This window comes from Melanotaenia boesemani, chromosome 8, assembly GCF_017639745.1.
Source record: "Melanotaenia boesemani isolate fMelBoe1 chromosome 8, fMelBoe1.pri, whole genome shotgun sequence".
Lineage (NCBI taxonomy): Eukaryota > Metazoa > Chordata > Actinopteri > Atheriniformes > Melanotaeniidae > Melanotaenia > Melanotaenia boesemani.
In genome coordinates this window covers 33,680,069-33,694,697 of record NC_055689.1, presented here as the reverse complement: position 1 = coordinate 33,694,697, position 14,629 = coordinate 33,680,069, and the positions used below count along the sequence as shown (strand labels likewise).

The 14,629-nt window shown below is 44.2% G+C and overlaps 2 protein-coding genes across 3 annotated transcripts in view; one reads left to right on the top strand and one right to left on the bottom strand.

The window, feature by feature from the left end:
- The window catches only part of LOC121644999 (immunoglobulin lambda-1 light chain-like), a 58,056-nt gene that overhangs the window by 3,393 nt on the left and 40,034 nt on the right, over positions 1 to 14,629 (bottom strand). The window lies entirely within an intron of this gene.
- LOC121645172 overlaps positions 11,637 to 14,629 on the top strand; it is a 30,763-nt gene continuing 27,770 nt past the window's right edge. Inside the window, exons 1-3 of one of the 2 annotated variants that reach the window (XR_006011360.1) lie at positions 11,637 to 11,974; positions 13,552 to 13,851; positions 13,967 to 14,370. Coding sequence is in view for 1 of the 2 variants with exons in the window: in XM_041993583.1 (XP_041849517.1) it covers positions 13,560 to 13,851; positions 13,967 to 14,280 (606 nt within the window). In the remaining variant the exon portion in view is untranslated. Of the gene's footprint in view, positions 11,975 to 13,551; positions 13,852 to 13,966; positions 14,522 to 14,629 lie in introns of those variants that run through there. The other variant, XM_041993583.1, reaches the window with a different exon arrangement.

Sequence of the window (14,629 nt, the reverse complement as noted above, 5' to 3'; positions counted from 1 at the left end):
AGGATCCACAGACCCACATTGAAGAGCTGAATGAGAGTTGAGGAGCTGTGTGGGTTTGTAGTTGTGTATTTTCATCCCAGCTGCTAAACAACAGATAACAGTGTGTGGTACTAAATTCACCACCAACCTGAACGTGTTTGTGGGAACATGAATGTTTTTAGTCTTTCTGCATCATGTGAGGCAGATTTTTTTCATCTGCTGTCAGATTGAAGTCAAGAGCATGAAAGCACACAGCAGCTTCAGCTGAGCTGTCAATCAGCAGCAGCAGTCTGATCTGTGGGCCGCAGGGGCTGATGGGAGTTTTGAGGACCTGTTAGAAAGCACGTGGTCCTGCTCTGATCTCACAGCTCGTCCTTGTTTGGCCTCAGCTGCATCAGAGCACCACTTCTCCCCAGGTTCACCAGAGGAAACACCACTGCACACAATGCTTTTCCTCCCAGCTGCTGCTCTGTGCTGGCTGTGTTCAGGTGAGTGTTTCCAGCCAATCAGGAGCCAACAAACTCCACCTGGAACAAACACTGTCACACTAACCTTCATCTGTCTGGCTGTGTCTCTACAGCGCTGGTTGCCATGGCAGCAGAGCTGATTCAGGAGGATTTAACATTGACCAGGAGAGTTGGTCAAAGTGTCTCCTTCAGATGTAGAAACATTCACCTGTGTGATGTCAACGATTATGTGTTCTGGTACCAGAAGAAAGAAACATTCAGAGTAATATTCGATATTGATAAGACAAATGGAAAAATAGATAAAAGTTATTCGACTCATCCTCAAATAAATGATTTTTCAGCTGTAAATATTCAGAACGGCTGTGAGTTGCAGATAGAGAAAGTTAAACTGGTTCATTCAGCCACCTACTACTGTAGCTGTTACAAATCTGGTTTCCACAGTGAGAAATGATCCCTGCAGCCTGTACAAAAACCTTCAGATGAGCAGATGTCAAACAGTGTTAGTGGCAGGAAGAGAGCAGTAAAGCACAGCCCAGGTTCACATATTTCACCTCCATCTCAGACAGAGTCACAAACACACTGAGCTGAGGGAGTTTCTTCTTTACTGCTGTCTTTATGGATTTAACATTTTATTCTTCTTTTTCTTATTAGCAGAATTTTCTCAAACCATCAACTCTGTGAAGATTTCAGATATCTGCAGTGTTAAATGATGAAATGAAACCTCAACACACCATCAATCAAATCAATCCATTTTCAGCATCTTTGGTTAATAATGAATGTTTTCCTTCAAATATCCAGAAAAATATGAATCTCCTGCTTTGAGCTGCTGCTGGAATAAAGTCCATTCCTCCTTCACAATGTTAATGAGCTCTTCATGAAAACACTTCCAGCAGCTCTTGTTGTTTAACAGCTTTCAGCAGATTTCAGCTCATCATTTCACTTTATTCCATTTTAAAAGACAAATCTTGGACTGATCTGAATTTTTATTTAATTTTTAATAAAAAAAAATATAAGATAAAAATAAAGAAAGAAATATAAAAAAAAACATACAAATGAAGACAGAAAACAAATAAGACATACAAACACATATTTGAAAGGGAGTGAGAAGAAGTTTAACTTGTGAACTTCGACCTCTTCTCATTAAATAATAAATACTGGTGATAAGTTTCCTGGTTTAAATCTGTCTAGAAGCCAAGGCCTGATATTAGCAGTTAAATAAATTTGGTTTCTGGCCTTTTTTTGATAAATATGTGAACTTAATTAATATACTCATAATACAACAATATTAAATGTAAATGTACACATACATACACACACCTACATACACACATGCACATACAATCAGAAGACGAAACCAGAAAAATGACCCCTGAAGAAAGAATTAACACCAGCACACTATCCTCTTAACCATTAGTGCTACCCAGCACCTCCCTCATCCCTATACCTCTGGAAAACAGTGTCTTTGCAGCTCATTTTAAATTGTTTCATGCTTGGACGCTGCTTCAAATCCATGGTGACCCTGTTCCATAGTCTCACCCCAATAACGAAACACAAAACTTTTCCTGCTTGTACGAATTAAGGAGATATTAAAGTTAATTTTCTCCTTTAAATTATAATTACTCTCATGAATTGTTAATAATTTCTGTACATTTTTTGGTAATAGATTATTTTAGCTTTGAACATTATTGAGGTTGTTTGATATTTTGGCCACAATGTCAGTAAATTGTAATAATTTTGACTGAAGGAATAATGAGTGTGTGTGTTCCTGATAGCTGTTATGAAATGTCCGTATTGCTCTTTTTGAATAGTAGTCAGTGGCCGTCATGATGTTTTGTAGTAGTTGCCCCATACCTCAGCACAGCATTGTAAGTACGGTGAGACTAGAGAACAGTAAAGTGTATGGAGGGATTTCTGATCCAGGACCTTCTTAGCTTTGCTTATTATAGAAATACTTCTTGAGACTTTAGTTTGTCCGTGTTTAATATGTGATTTCCAGTTGAGTTTGTCATCAATGATTACCCCCAAACATTTTATTTCATGCACTCTGTCTGTTTCCACTGCTTCTATTGTTATTAATAACAGTGTATTATTTGCTTTATTACCAAACAGCATTATGTGATGTTGATCTGTTTGACCGGAACCCAAACTGATTCTCTGCAAGAATTTTGTGTTTTTCTAAAAAAAAAGAGTCCAATCTGTTACTGAAGAGTTTTTCCATTATTTTAAAATAAATGGTGGTAGTAAGGAGACGGTCTGTAGTTATTAAAATAGTGTTTGTCTCCAGCCTTAAACAGGGGGATGACTTTAGATGTTTTCATTTTATTGGGAAATGTACCAGTTTGAAATGATAAATTAAAGATGTATGTTGATGGTTTAGAAATGCCCTCAATGACTTTTTTTACTAGAAATATATCAACATCATTACATTCAGTGGCCTGTTTCTTCTTACATTTCATAACAATATTCAGAATTTCCTTTTCATCCACTGCTTGAAGAAACAATGAACAAGGATTTCTCTCACTTAAATGATCATAAGTTCCTGAATCAGGGATTTTTTTTAGCAGGGTCAGGTCCTACACTAACAACGTATTCATTAAAGTTATTATCTACCTCTTTCATGTTGTAATTTCTAATGTCATTATCCATGAAATACTTAGACAAATTATTCTGTTTGAATCTATTTCTTCTAATATTATTTAGTATTTTCCGTATTCCTGCTATTTTCCTCTAATATCCTCTTATAGTATCTTTTATTCTTGTCCTTATGATTTAAGTTAATTAATTTTTGTATTTTTATGTTTATATTCTGTCTCTTTAGTTCTCTTTCTTAGGAAGTCTCTGGAAAGTAAAGTTTTCTTTTTACAGGTATTTCCTTCGGTGATCCATGGGCAACTTTTCAGCTACATTTCAAAATATGAAAACAATTATATAATGGAGAAAATATTTTAGAAACTTGTTATATGCTAAATTAAAATCTTTTTCTCTGTAAATTATGTCCCAGTTGTTTTCCAGTAATTCATTTTTAGTGCTTTCCTCAGTTCTTGCTCGTCTATATTTTATTTGTTTTTTTGACTCTTTCTTGTAACTTGACGTCATGAACTGGAAACACTGGCAGATGGTCACTTATGTCATTGATTAACAATCCATTCATAACATTATTGTTAATGTCATGAGTGAAAATATGATCAGAATGGCAGAATGAGACATGATTCTGCTGGATCTAGTGAATTTTGGAAATAAGGTCATACTGTATATTGTATTAATAAATGCATCAGTACCATTGTGATTGTTGGGATACAATTTGTCGATATTTAAGTCCCCACACACAAAACTAGTTTGGTTACCTATTTTTGAAAATGCACTTTCCATCCACACACTGAATGTATTAATGCTTGACCCAGGTGCTCTGTACACACAGCTAACAATAATGTTTTTGTTTTTTCCAGAAAGACTTCAATTATTAAGTATTAACGTAAGCTGTTAGTGACAGATGTCATTCTTTCTAAAACCCTCAAGTTCTACATACATGACACCACCCCCACCACCTTTATTTAGTCTATTCTTATCCCTGAGCTCATAGCCATTTAATTCCAAGTCTATACTTTTGTCAATAGACATCCATGTTTCAGATAATACTATTATACTAAATGGTTTAGTAAATGTTTGTAAATAGCTTTTAATATTATTAAAGTGAGCATATAAGCTTCTACAATTAAAATGCAGAGGTGATAATTTACTCCCTGAGTCAATGTTCTGGTTGTATTGATCATCTGTGTAGTAGCAGTAATTATTTTTTATGGCAGCTAAAAAGTTATTTTCTGGATCTAAATCCTGTTCCACATCCATGTTGGGATCAGTATATTGAAATACTTCCAGCTCCAACTGATGATTTTAACTTATCCTCTGTGTAAAGACTGAATCCCCAGATATAGAGTGAATTCCATCGTTGTCATAGTTTAGTTCTGTTAGTTACCTCAGAGTCCAGAGCAGTTCACCCATGCTGATCTTTGTTCCTCTAGCTGTAGACCAGATTCTGTCAGTCATTGGACTTTTCCAGTTGTTCAACGTTCCTTAATATAAATCACCTTGGCTTCCTCGGATGATCCGATAAGTTTAATGAAGGTTTTGCAGGTTGTAGTCTGTTACACTGGACTCCTCAGAGACAAGGGCAGGTTAACATTCTTTATTAACAAGACAGGATATATCAGAAGACGTCTTACTGTGACAGGAACCATGGAAGGGAGTAGGGGTGAGTCCGCTGTGTGTAGATTAAGGTCCGACCATGAGTGACTGAAGGGCTGGTGTTTATAAAGGCCTGGGGAACAGAGGAACACAGGTGTGGCAGGTTGACTGGATTATAATGAGTGGATCAGGAACAGGTGTGGAGGATGAGGGAGGTGAGGAGTGAATGGAGGAGCAGAAGAACAGGGAGTGCTGTAGGATCAGGGGAGTGGCAGGACAGATCGTAACAGTACCCCCCCCTCCAGAAGGCCGGATTCCAGACGGCTGGGAGGACGACAGGAGGGCGGTGAGGACAGGAGCCCTGGCAGACGACCACAAGGGGGAGACAAAACACCCCAAAACGTCGGTGGGCGTCCAGGAGGACGGGAAAACCTGGACCGGATTTCTGGAGGACGGCCCGGAGGGTGAGTGGACCAGGGCCGGGTCATGGACGGAGGACGACCCGGAGGATGAGCGGACCAGGGCCAGGGCTGGATCTCTGGAGGACGACCCGGAGGACGAACAGACCAGGGCATGGATGGAGGACGACCCAGAGGTCGAGCAGACCAGGGCCGGGTCATGGAAGGAGGACGACCCAGAGGTCGAGCAGACCAGGGCCGGGTCATGGAAGGAGGACGACCCGGGGGACGAGCAGACCAGGGCCGGGTCATGGAAGGAGGACGGCCCGGGGGACGAGCAGACCAGGGCCGGGTCATGGAAGGAGGACGACCCGGGGGACGAGCAGACCAGGGCCGGGTCATGGAAGGAGGACGACCCGGGGGACGAGCAGACCAGGGCCGGGTCATGGAAGGAGGACGACCCGGGGGACGAGCAGACCAGGGCCGGGTCATGGAAGGAGGACCCGGAGGGCATGTGGGCCTGGGGCTGGCCCCTGGCGGACAGGCTGGCTCGGACCGGAGCTCTGGAGAACAGGCTAGGTGGATCTCTGTCGGCGGCAGAGCAGGCTGGACCCCTGGTCCCCTGGCCCGAGCAGCCAGAGGGCTGCTCGGGCTGGAGCTGGACCTCAGGCGGACGGCCTGAGGGAGGCACTGGCTGGAGCTGGATCTCTGGCAGGCGCGCTGACTGGAGCTGGATCTCTGGCAGGCGCGCTGACTGGAGCTGGATCTCTGGCAGGCGCGCTGACTGGAGCTGGATCTCTGGCAGGCGCGCTGACTGGAGCTGGATCTCTGGCAGGCGCGCTGACTGGAGCTGGATCTCTGGCAGGCGCGCTGACTGGAGCTCAGAGAGGTGTGCCGACTGAAGCTGGAATGCAGGGAGGCACACAAACTGAAGCGCAGAGAGAGGTGCAGACAGGAGCTCTGTAAGACAGACATGTTAATAATAAGTCTGGTGGGCGACCGGGAGGTCGCACTGACAGGAGCCGAGTCTCTGGTGGGCGACGGGAAGGTCGCACTGACAGGAGCCGAGTCTCTGGTGGGCGACGGGAAGGTCGCACTGACAGGAGCGGGGTCTCTGGTGGGCGACGGGAAGGTCGCACTGACAGGAGCGGGGTCTCTGGTGGGCGACGGGAAGGTCGCACTGACAGGAGCGGGGTCTCTGGTGGGCGACGGGAAGGTCGCACTGACAGGAGCGGGGTCTCTGGTGGGCGACGGGAAGGTTGCACTGACAGGAGCGGGAAACAGGAAAGACCCAGAGGCTGGAGAGGAGCGTCCCACTTGGAGACCCCCTTGGAAACTGGAGTCACTGGCGGGAGAGGAGCGCAGAAACCATCTACCTCCTCGGAGACAGGAACTGACAGGCTGGACAGAACCAGGGGCTGGAGAGGAGCGTCTCGCTCTGAGACCCCCTCGGAGACTTGAGCTGACCTTGGACTGGCAAGCGCCGGGCAGGACCGTTGCGCTGGTGCCGGAGGTAATGGTGCAGCCCGTGGAGCAGACGTCGGAGACCGAGCAGGAACAATCCGTGGCATCGGTGTATGACGTGGGAGATCCGGTGAAGACCGGGGAGCAGGCACGGGAGGCTGCAGGACAGGAACAGACCGGGGCTGTGGTGTCAGACGCAGAAGAGCCGGGACTGACCGTTGCTGTGGCGTCTGGCACTGTAGAGCGGGACCGGACTGGGAAGCAGGCGGAGAAGGCTGCAGGTCTGGTGCAGACCGGGGCTGTGGTGTAGGACGCTGTAGAGCCGGGACTGACCGTTGCTGTGGCGTCGGACGCTGTAGAGCCGGGACTGACCGTTGCTGTGGCGTCGGACGCTGTAGAGCCGGGACTGACCGTTGCTGTGGCGTCGGACGCTGTAGAGCCGGGACTGACCGGGGAGCAGGCGTCGGAAGCTGCGGAGCAGAACTGGACGGGGAAGCAGACATGGGAGTCTGTAAGACCGGGGCTGATCGTGGCTGTGGAGCCGGAACTGACCGTTGCTGGGGCGTCGGACGCTGTGGAGCCAGACAGGACCGGGGAACAGGCTCAGGGGACGTGAGCCTAGGAGCTGGAGGCGACACAGGGGACGTGAGCCTGGGAGCTGGAGGCGACACAGGGGACGTGAGCCTGGGAGCTGGAGGCGACACTGGGGACGTGAGCCTGGGAGCTGGAGGCGACACTGGGGACGTGAGCCTGGGAGCTGGAGGCGACACTGGGGACGTGAGCCTGGGAGCTGGAGGCGACACTGGGGACGTGAGCCTGGGAGCTGGAGGCGACACTGGGGACGTGAGCCTGGGAGCTGGAGGCGACACTGGGGACGTGAGCCTGGGAGCTGGAGGCGACGCTGCAGACGCTGGCCTGGAAGCCGGGGGAGACGCTGCAGACGCTGGCCTGGAAGCCGGGGGAGACGCTGCAGACGCTGGCCTGGAAGCCGGGGGAGACGCTGCAGACGCTGGCCTGGAAGCCGGGGGAGACGCTGCAGACGCTGGCCTGGAAGCCGGGGGAGACGCTGCAGACGCTGGCGTGGAAGCCGGGGGAGACGCTGCAGACGCTGGCGTGGAAGCCGGGGGAGACGCTGGAGATACCGGCGTGGAAGCCGGGGAAGACGCTGGAGATACCGGCGTGGAAGCCGGGGAAGACGCTGCAGACTCTGGTGTGGAAGCCGAGGGAGACGCTGCAGACTCTGGTGTGGAAGCCGGGGGAGTTTCTGGTGGCGCTCTCAACCCCACATTCACCAATTGAGCCTCCATATAAACCTCCCAAGCCTCCTTTACCAGTTCAGCCAGGTCCGGAAAGATAAGGAGGAGGGTTGGTCTGGCTTCTAACTGGGTGACCAGATCCATAGCGGAGCGGAGCCTCACCAGGGGTCCGGGGAACTCAGCCAGTGTGTCCACGTAGGTATCCAATGCGGTGTGGACCACACTGAAGTCCTTCAGGGAAAGGAGGACCTCCAGGTCTGGCAACAATTCCACCAGAATGCGTTTCCTCCAGCACATGTCGTCAGTTTTAGGTCGGACCTTCTGTTACACTGGACTCCTCAGAGACAAGGGCAGGTTAACATTCTTTATTAACAAGACAGGATATATCAGAAGACGTCTTACTGTGACAGGAACCATGGAAGGGAGTAGGGGTGAGTCCGCTGTGTGTAGATTAAGGTCCGACCATGAGTGACTGAAGGGCTGGTGTTTATAAAGGCCTGGGGAACAGAGGAACACAGGTGTGGCAGGTTGACTGGATTATAATGAGTGGATCAGGAACAGGTGTGGAGGATGAGGGAGGTGAGGAGTGAATGGAGGAGCAGAAGAACAGGGAGTGCTGTAGGATCAGGGGAGTGGCAGGACAGATCGTAACATAGTCCAGGTGTTTTGTATTTTCTTCTGTTTCTTCAGCTGATGTTCTTTTCTGGCTAAAGTCAGCATTGTGTTTGGCTAGGTGCTCATTTATGAACACCTCTGTTCCTTTTAAATTTTTCTTTGTTTCAGAAGTGCGTTCTTGTGTTTTCTATTGGTGAATCTCAGAAGTACGGTTGGTCCGTCACTGACGTTTCTCTTTTTCTGATGGTGACATGCCTCAGTGTAGTTACTGTCCATTTGATTCCTTTGGCTTGTAGAAAGCCAATCACCTGATGCTCTGTGGAGTCTGAGTCCAGCTCATCCAGGGGACAGGTAATATGAATCCAGAGTTCTGTATTTGCACATTTCTCATATCAATTGTAATTAATAAATTAGTTAACTGAGAGAAGTAGTCTGTCATATTTTGATCCATCAAAGAACATGCAGGAGAAGAACCTAAAGAGAAAGGTATAAAGACATTGTGTGGAACAGAACCTGATTAATTAGGAAAGTGGGAAATTAGTACCTGCCTAATTTAATAATGTGGGAAGAAGTACTTGTTCTTTATTACTCGTGCAATTTTAATGTTTTCTCCAACACACAGCAGCACAGAATATTTCCTCGAACATGGAAACCTTTAAAAATGAGAGAAAGAACGACACTTGATGGACTTGCTCAGATGATCACAGTACTGGTATCTAGATAAACGTGGGGAAATAGTTGCATCATATACTGGTGATGGTACTGGTATCTTTACTCTAGAAAAATAGCTAATCATGTATTTTATACAATACTTAGAGGAAACTACGACAGACTTCCAAAAATACATCCTATAAGACAGAGGTTCTCAAACTTTTTGAGCTACATCCACTTCTATGTATAATTGTATGACTTCCCATCGGAGCCACAACAAACATAAAAATACTCTGTTAACAACTATATTGTGGATATTCTGGAAACGTCTTCACAAAGACACAATGTCCCTCTCTGTGATCATGTTAATGATGCACCGGAGCCTCATGTTGAGGAACCGGACCAACCTCCGACATTCTGTCAGAATGAGGGACTGACTGGACGTGTGGTGAGGGATGCAATTATTAGACATTATTCCTGACAGGATTTTCCCTGAATGTGCAGCGATGAATGACAGGAGCATGGATTGTTATATTTGTTTTTGTTATTGACATTTGCTTCGGGATTTACTTTAACTAGAAGCAAGAAAACAGAGCCCACTATTCCTGTTTAATCCTCTTTTCTTTGGTCCCAGTGTGTTTAAGAAGTAATATTAAGATCTTATCATTGACTTTTAGGCCAATTAATGGTATTTCACCCATAAGCCTGCCTGCCACATCCTCCTCGTTCTGCTGCTCATCACCAGTTGAATAATAAACATTTTCACATTCTCAGCTCTGTGTCCACGCTTGGATCCTTTTCTCACCCTGAACACACAATTCAAACCAGGTACTGAGTTCATATGAATGACTATACACTTCAGATCAGATGATCAACGGTTCTAAATTCAATTTCTTTTCTTTTCTTGTTTTTTTGTATTGATTGGTGTTTTGGGTCAGTTTCGACCTGCCAGTAACCACTATAAAGGTCTAGGGTAGAAAACCAGCAAGCTTTATGTAAGCTGTCTAAAGCAGCATCAGTTCTGGGGAAGGGATAAGCATCCTTACAAGTGAGGTCGTTCAGCCTACGGTAATCAACACAGAACCACAGGCCTCCATCCTTTATGCTCAGAAGAACCAGCGGAGCAACCCATGGGCTACAGGGAGGCTGAATAACACCACCCGCCTGCATCTGTCTAATGTGCTCTGCACACTCTTCCTGTAAATGAAGAGGGACACGGTGTGGGTGCTGTTTAATGAGCTTAGCGTCCCCCGTGTCAATTGTATGTCTTACAAGCGGGGTCCTTCCTAAATCTGTATCACCAGTGCTAAAAATAGAAAGATGCTTATTTAACAGATTCTGGACAGCTTGACGTTCAAAATTTTCCAGCCCCTTCTGATTCAGTCCCAACGGCTTAAACAAGTCATCTAGAGACCAAGAGAACTCCTGACCCCTGGTCCCCTCAGCCTGTTCTAACCCATCCCACACCTCTACATCCGAGTACAGTGTGCCACTAACACATAAGAATCTACTCCGCCCACTTTAACGGCTATATGGCTGCAAAGGGGCCAAAGCTTGAGTCTTAATAGAGGGGACAGGCGTCTGGCCCACCACCTCTAGTTTCCCGACACATCGGGGCAATCACGCCGCAGGTGTCGATCACACCCACTCTACCAGCACACGGAGCCTGTTTATTAACCCTCCACCTAGAGGCAGATCCTGGTACAGCTCCAGAACTGGTATCAAGGTCCCTGGATGGAAACTCAAAGAAGCTGCTGCACCTGATGGCTTTTTAGACCCCTGTACCGCAGCCTGTATTATTTTGACCTCTTTACACAGACCTTTAACAGTCTCTATTAATGCCTCCAAGTGGTCATCTGTTCTATGGGGGTCTCTGTAATCCACCTTTAGCATCGGGGCAACACGTGTTTGCTCCAAGGCTCTAAGGAGCTTCATCTCGGCAGCCAGCAGATTTGCAGATTCTAAAGTTTTAGGTTTTGCTGCATGAAAGCTAATATGGAAATCCCCAGTGGTAAAATGGGTGATATAATGGTCTCTAGCCAAAATGTCCCGGGTATGGTCATCTACAGAAGGGAATGCTTTAGCCACCAAACTACACAAAGCCTTCCCAAACACAGTCATTCAGCAATCGTCTCCTTTCAGAAACAGTAATCCTGTTCCATTCATCACCAAAGCGGAGATCTAAACAGCTTGACAAAGCTGCTTTTAGAGACACATAACTACCCTTTCCATTATTAAACGTTTTAGGCTGCAACCACCCTTGTCTGTCCGGTCTGCTCCGGTTTCAGAGGCAGAAGAGCTCCCACCACAAACCAGTTGATAATACTGAAATACAAAAGTTTATTTATAATAATCTAAAAGAATCAGTATCCGACCGGCAGGTCAGAAAGGGCATTTCAACGGGCCTAGGCAGCTTCCTCACCGTCCCATACACCAACACTACAAACAAAAGAAGAAGGTCATCAGGTCATCCTGAGGGAACATGAACATCTGAACCAGACAATACATCCAATAGTTGTTGAGATATTTCAGTCTGAACCACAAATGTCCACCTGATGGTGGCGCTAGATACAAAGTCAGAATCAACAAAGTCCCTTCATGAAGTTAATCCTCTGTGGACCAAGAATGTCTGTTAAAGGTTTCATGTCAATCCATCCCTCCATCCTTTAGTCCAGATCCAGTCCATCTGGACTAAAGTAGTGGACTGACCAACAGACTGACATTAACATCAGAGCCATGCTGCTAGTGTGGCTAAAAGAGAAGAGAAGAAGAGACAGTCATGTCGATATGAACATTAGAGAAACACATCATGGAGCTGAAATATGATCCTGCTTCTTCATTTGAACTCCTTCACCTCAGCTGACACGTTCACCAGCAGACAGGTTTTTGTACCAGTCTTTCTCACTGTGTGGAGGATGGTGGTACCTCATCTTTGGTTCTGGGACTAAACTGTATGTAACAGGTAAGAACAAACATTTCTTTTCCTTCACTTGTTTTCTTGTAGAAGTTAAAATGTGTTTAAAGTCAGTTTCTGCTGCTTCAGGCTTTACATGTTAGTTTTTTCATCATTAGTAGAGAATTCATCATGCAGGCATTGTTACAGAAGAAAAGCTCAATAATTCCTGAAAACATGTTCAAATCTCACTGAACAACTAAACTTATTCTTTATTTCTGCAAATATTAGTCATGATACAAACATTTACTTTTTCATCTTCTCAGTAATTCTCTGACATCTGCTGGTTTTTGTTACTTTAAAAATAGTTTAAATTTTCAAAGAACAAAACTAAATTAATTGTCACTTGAAAAATGTGTTTTAAGAAATGAAAAAGCTCAAATGTTTAACATCTGAACAAAAAATGTATTTTAAAAAGAAAATAAAACAAACATGAAAGTGGAAAAAAAATCTACGTTTTGATAAATTTAAGTCCAAATGTTTCACCAAAATTTCTACATAAAATATAACTAACAGTTTAATGTTAAATGAGCTTTAATTCCATGTTGGACATAAGAATAAATACAATGAAGCAGAAAAATAAAACTTTTAGTGATAAAAATGAAGACATACTAAAATGTTTCATTTGAATTTTTATTTTATCTATATTGATTCATATAAAAGATTTATAATTTACTTGTTTGTGTTTTATTAGTAAAGTTAATTAATTAAACAATTTAAATCAAATTTCTTCTTCTTTTTCTAACACATTCGACAACTTGCTGGTTAAAATTTCTGGATGAATGTTATTGAATTAAATTAATACAATGGAAATTTAAATTTATTGAAAAATATTAAATATTAAACTATAAATACTTTTCAGTCATATTCTAACTATTTCATGTGTAGTGTCCACTACAGTGGACGTCTATTTAAAATTTATTTTCTAGATTATTCATGGGTGAGGACGGTATATTTGTATATTCATACATTGTAATTAAGAAGCTTGCTTCAGTGATAAACAGGAAAAGAAAATGTATCATATGATAAATATTATGACCAAATGTTTAACATGTGAACAAAACTATGTTGTAAAGAGAAACTGAAACAAACATTAAGGTGGAATAAAAAAAAAATACATTTTCAGGAATTTACTTGCAAATTTTCATCAAACTTTTTACGTAGAATAGAAGTTACAGTTTAATGTTACATGATCCTTAATTTCATACTGGACATAAGAATTATACACTGCTTCAGTGATAAACAGGGGAAAAAAAGTATTATATGATAAATATTCTAAATATTTTATAAAAAAGATAAAGAAAATAAAATTTAAATAGTAAAATATGATGAAGAAATAAAGTATCACTGTTTACATCTGTAAATTATTCTAAGTTAAAAAACATGAAGCATTGTTATTTAAAAATTCATCATGAAAGGGTTCATTTAAATGTAATCAATAAAAACATAAACATGTTATTAAATCATTTTATTGACTTTCTAAAGAAGATTTCCACGTGGTCCACCTGCTGCCATGAGGTGATGAGTGTGTGTGATATGAAGCTGAATCCAGTGTATGTAGTGAACTTTGTGCTGTCAAACTTCAGAGGAGCAGATGGTGAAGCCCGTGGTGAACGTCTGCCCCATTGAATCCAACGTCCACCAGGAGGGGAAGAGCTCCCTGCTGTGTCTGGCCTCAGCCATGTTTCCTCCTCTGGTCCAGTTCTCCTGGAAAAGACAGAAGGAGGACGGCTCTCTGGAGGACCTGCTCCCTGCTGAGGGACAGTTCAGAGGGTCCAGACAATCCGCCGTCATCAGAGTGGTTGATGGTGATGCTCTCAGCAGATATAAATACATCTGCTACGTCAAGCATGAGGGGGAAACAGTGGAGGCCCAAACACAACAAGGTAATGAAGGCTTGGAGACTGTGTTCAGCAGAGATTCAGCTTCATGTGGAGACGCTGTCAAAGAGAGCAGAGGACTGACATTTCTCACTGTAACTCCAACATTTTTCTCTTCCAGAGGTTCCTGCTTCTCCTCCACCTGCTTCTCCTCCACCACCTCCTCCACCTGCTTCTCCTCCACCAGTTTATGCAACAACTCCTCCACTTCTGAAAAAAGAAACATTTCCACCATCTGATCCAGCTGCAACCTCTGTTCCTGTTCTCCACCCTGTGAAGCTGTCAGTGTCCTTCCAGTCTGAGTTGAGGGTGAAGCTGCTCTTGCTGCTGTCCACAGTGCTGATAGTGAAGAGTCTGGTGTACTGCTGTGGACTCTTTCTGCTGATGATCCTCAGAAACAAGGGACCGTCCACCAACTGCACACATGCTGACTGACTGTTTTCTGCTGGACTTTTCTCTCCATCAAATCTCATCAATTCATCTCATTCATCACTTTGATCAGGATTCACAAATGTTAGTTATGACATGTTAGAAACTAAATGAAGATGAATTATTAGCTGCCTTGTAGATATTTCAGCATTTATCTTGTTTTTCTTTTTAATCTCCTGTATCTGCACAGTGTGGTAGGTTCTCCACATTTATTCACTCAGATAATCTCAATAAAGTGTAAAACAGGGTTGTTGGTGTTTGTTTCTCTGCTTGTTTACAGGTTCGGTATGTTGACAACCGTTAGACTGTGGTTGTAAGTTTCTTTCTCTTCCAACTTCAAGTTTCACATCATACA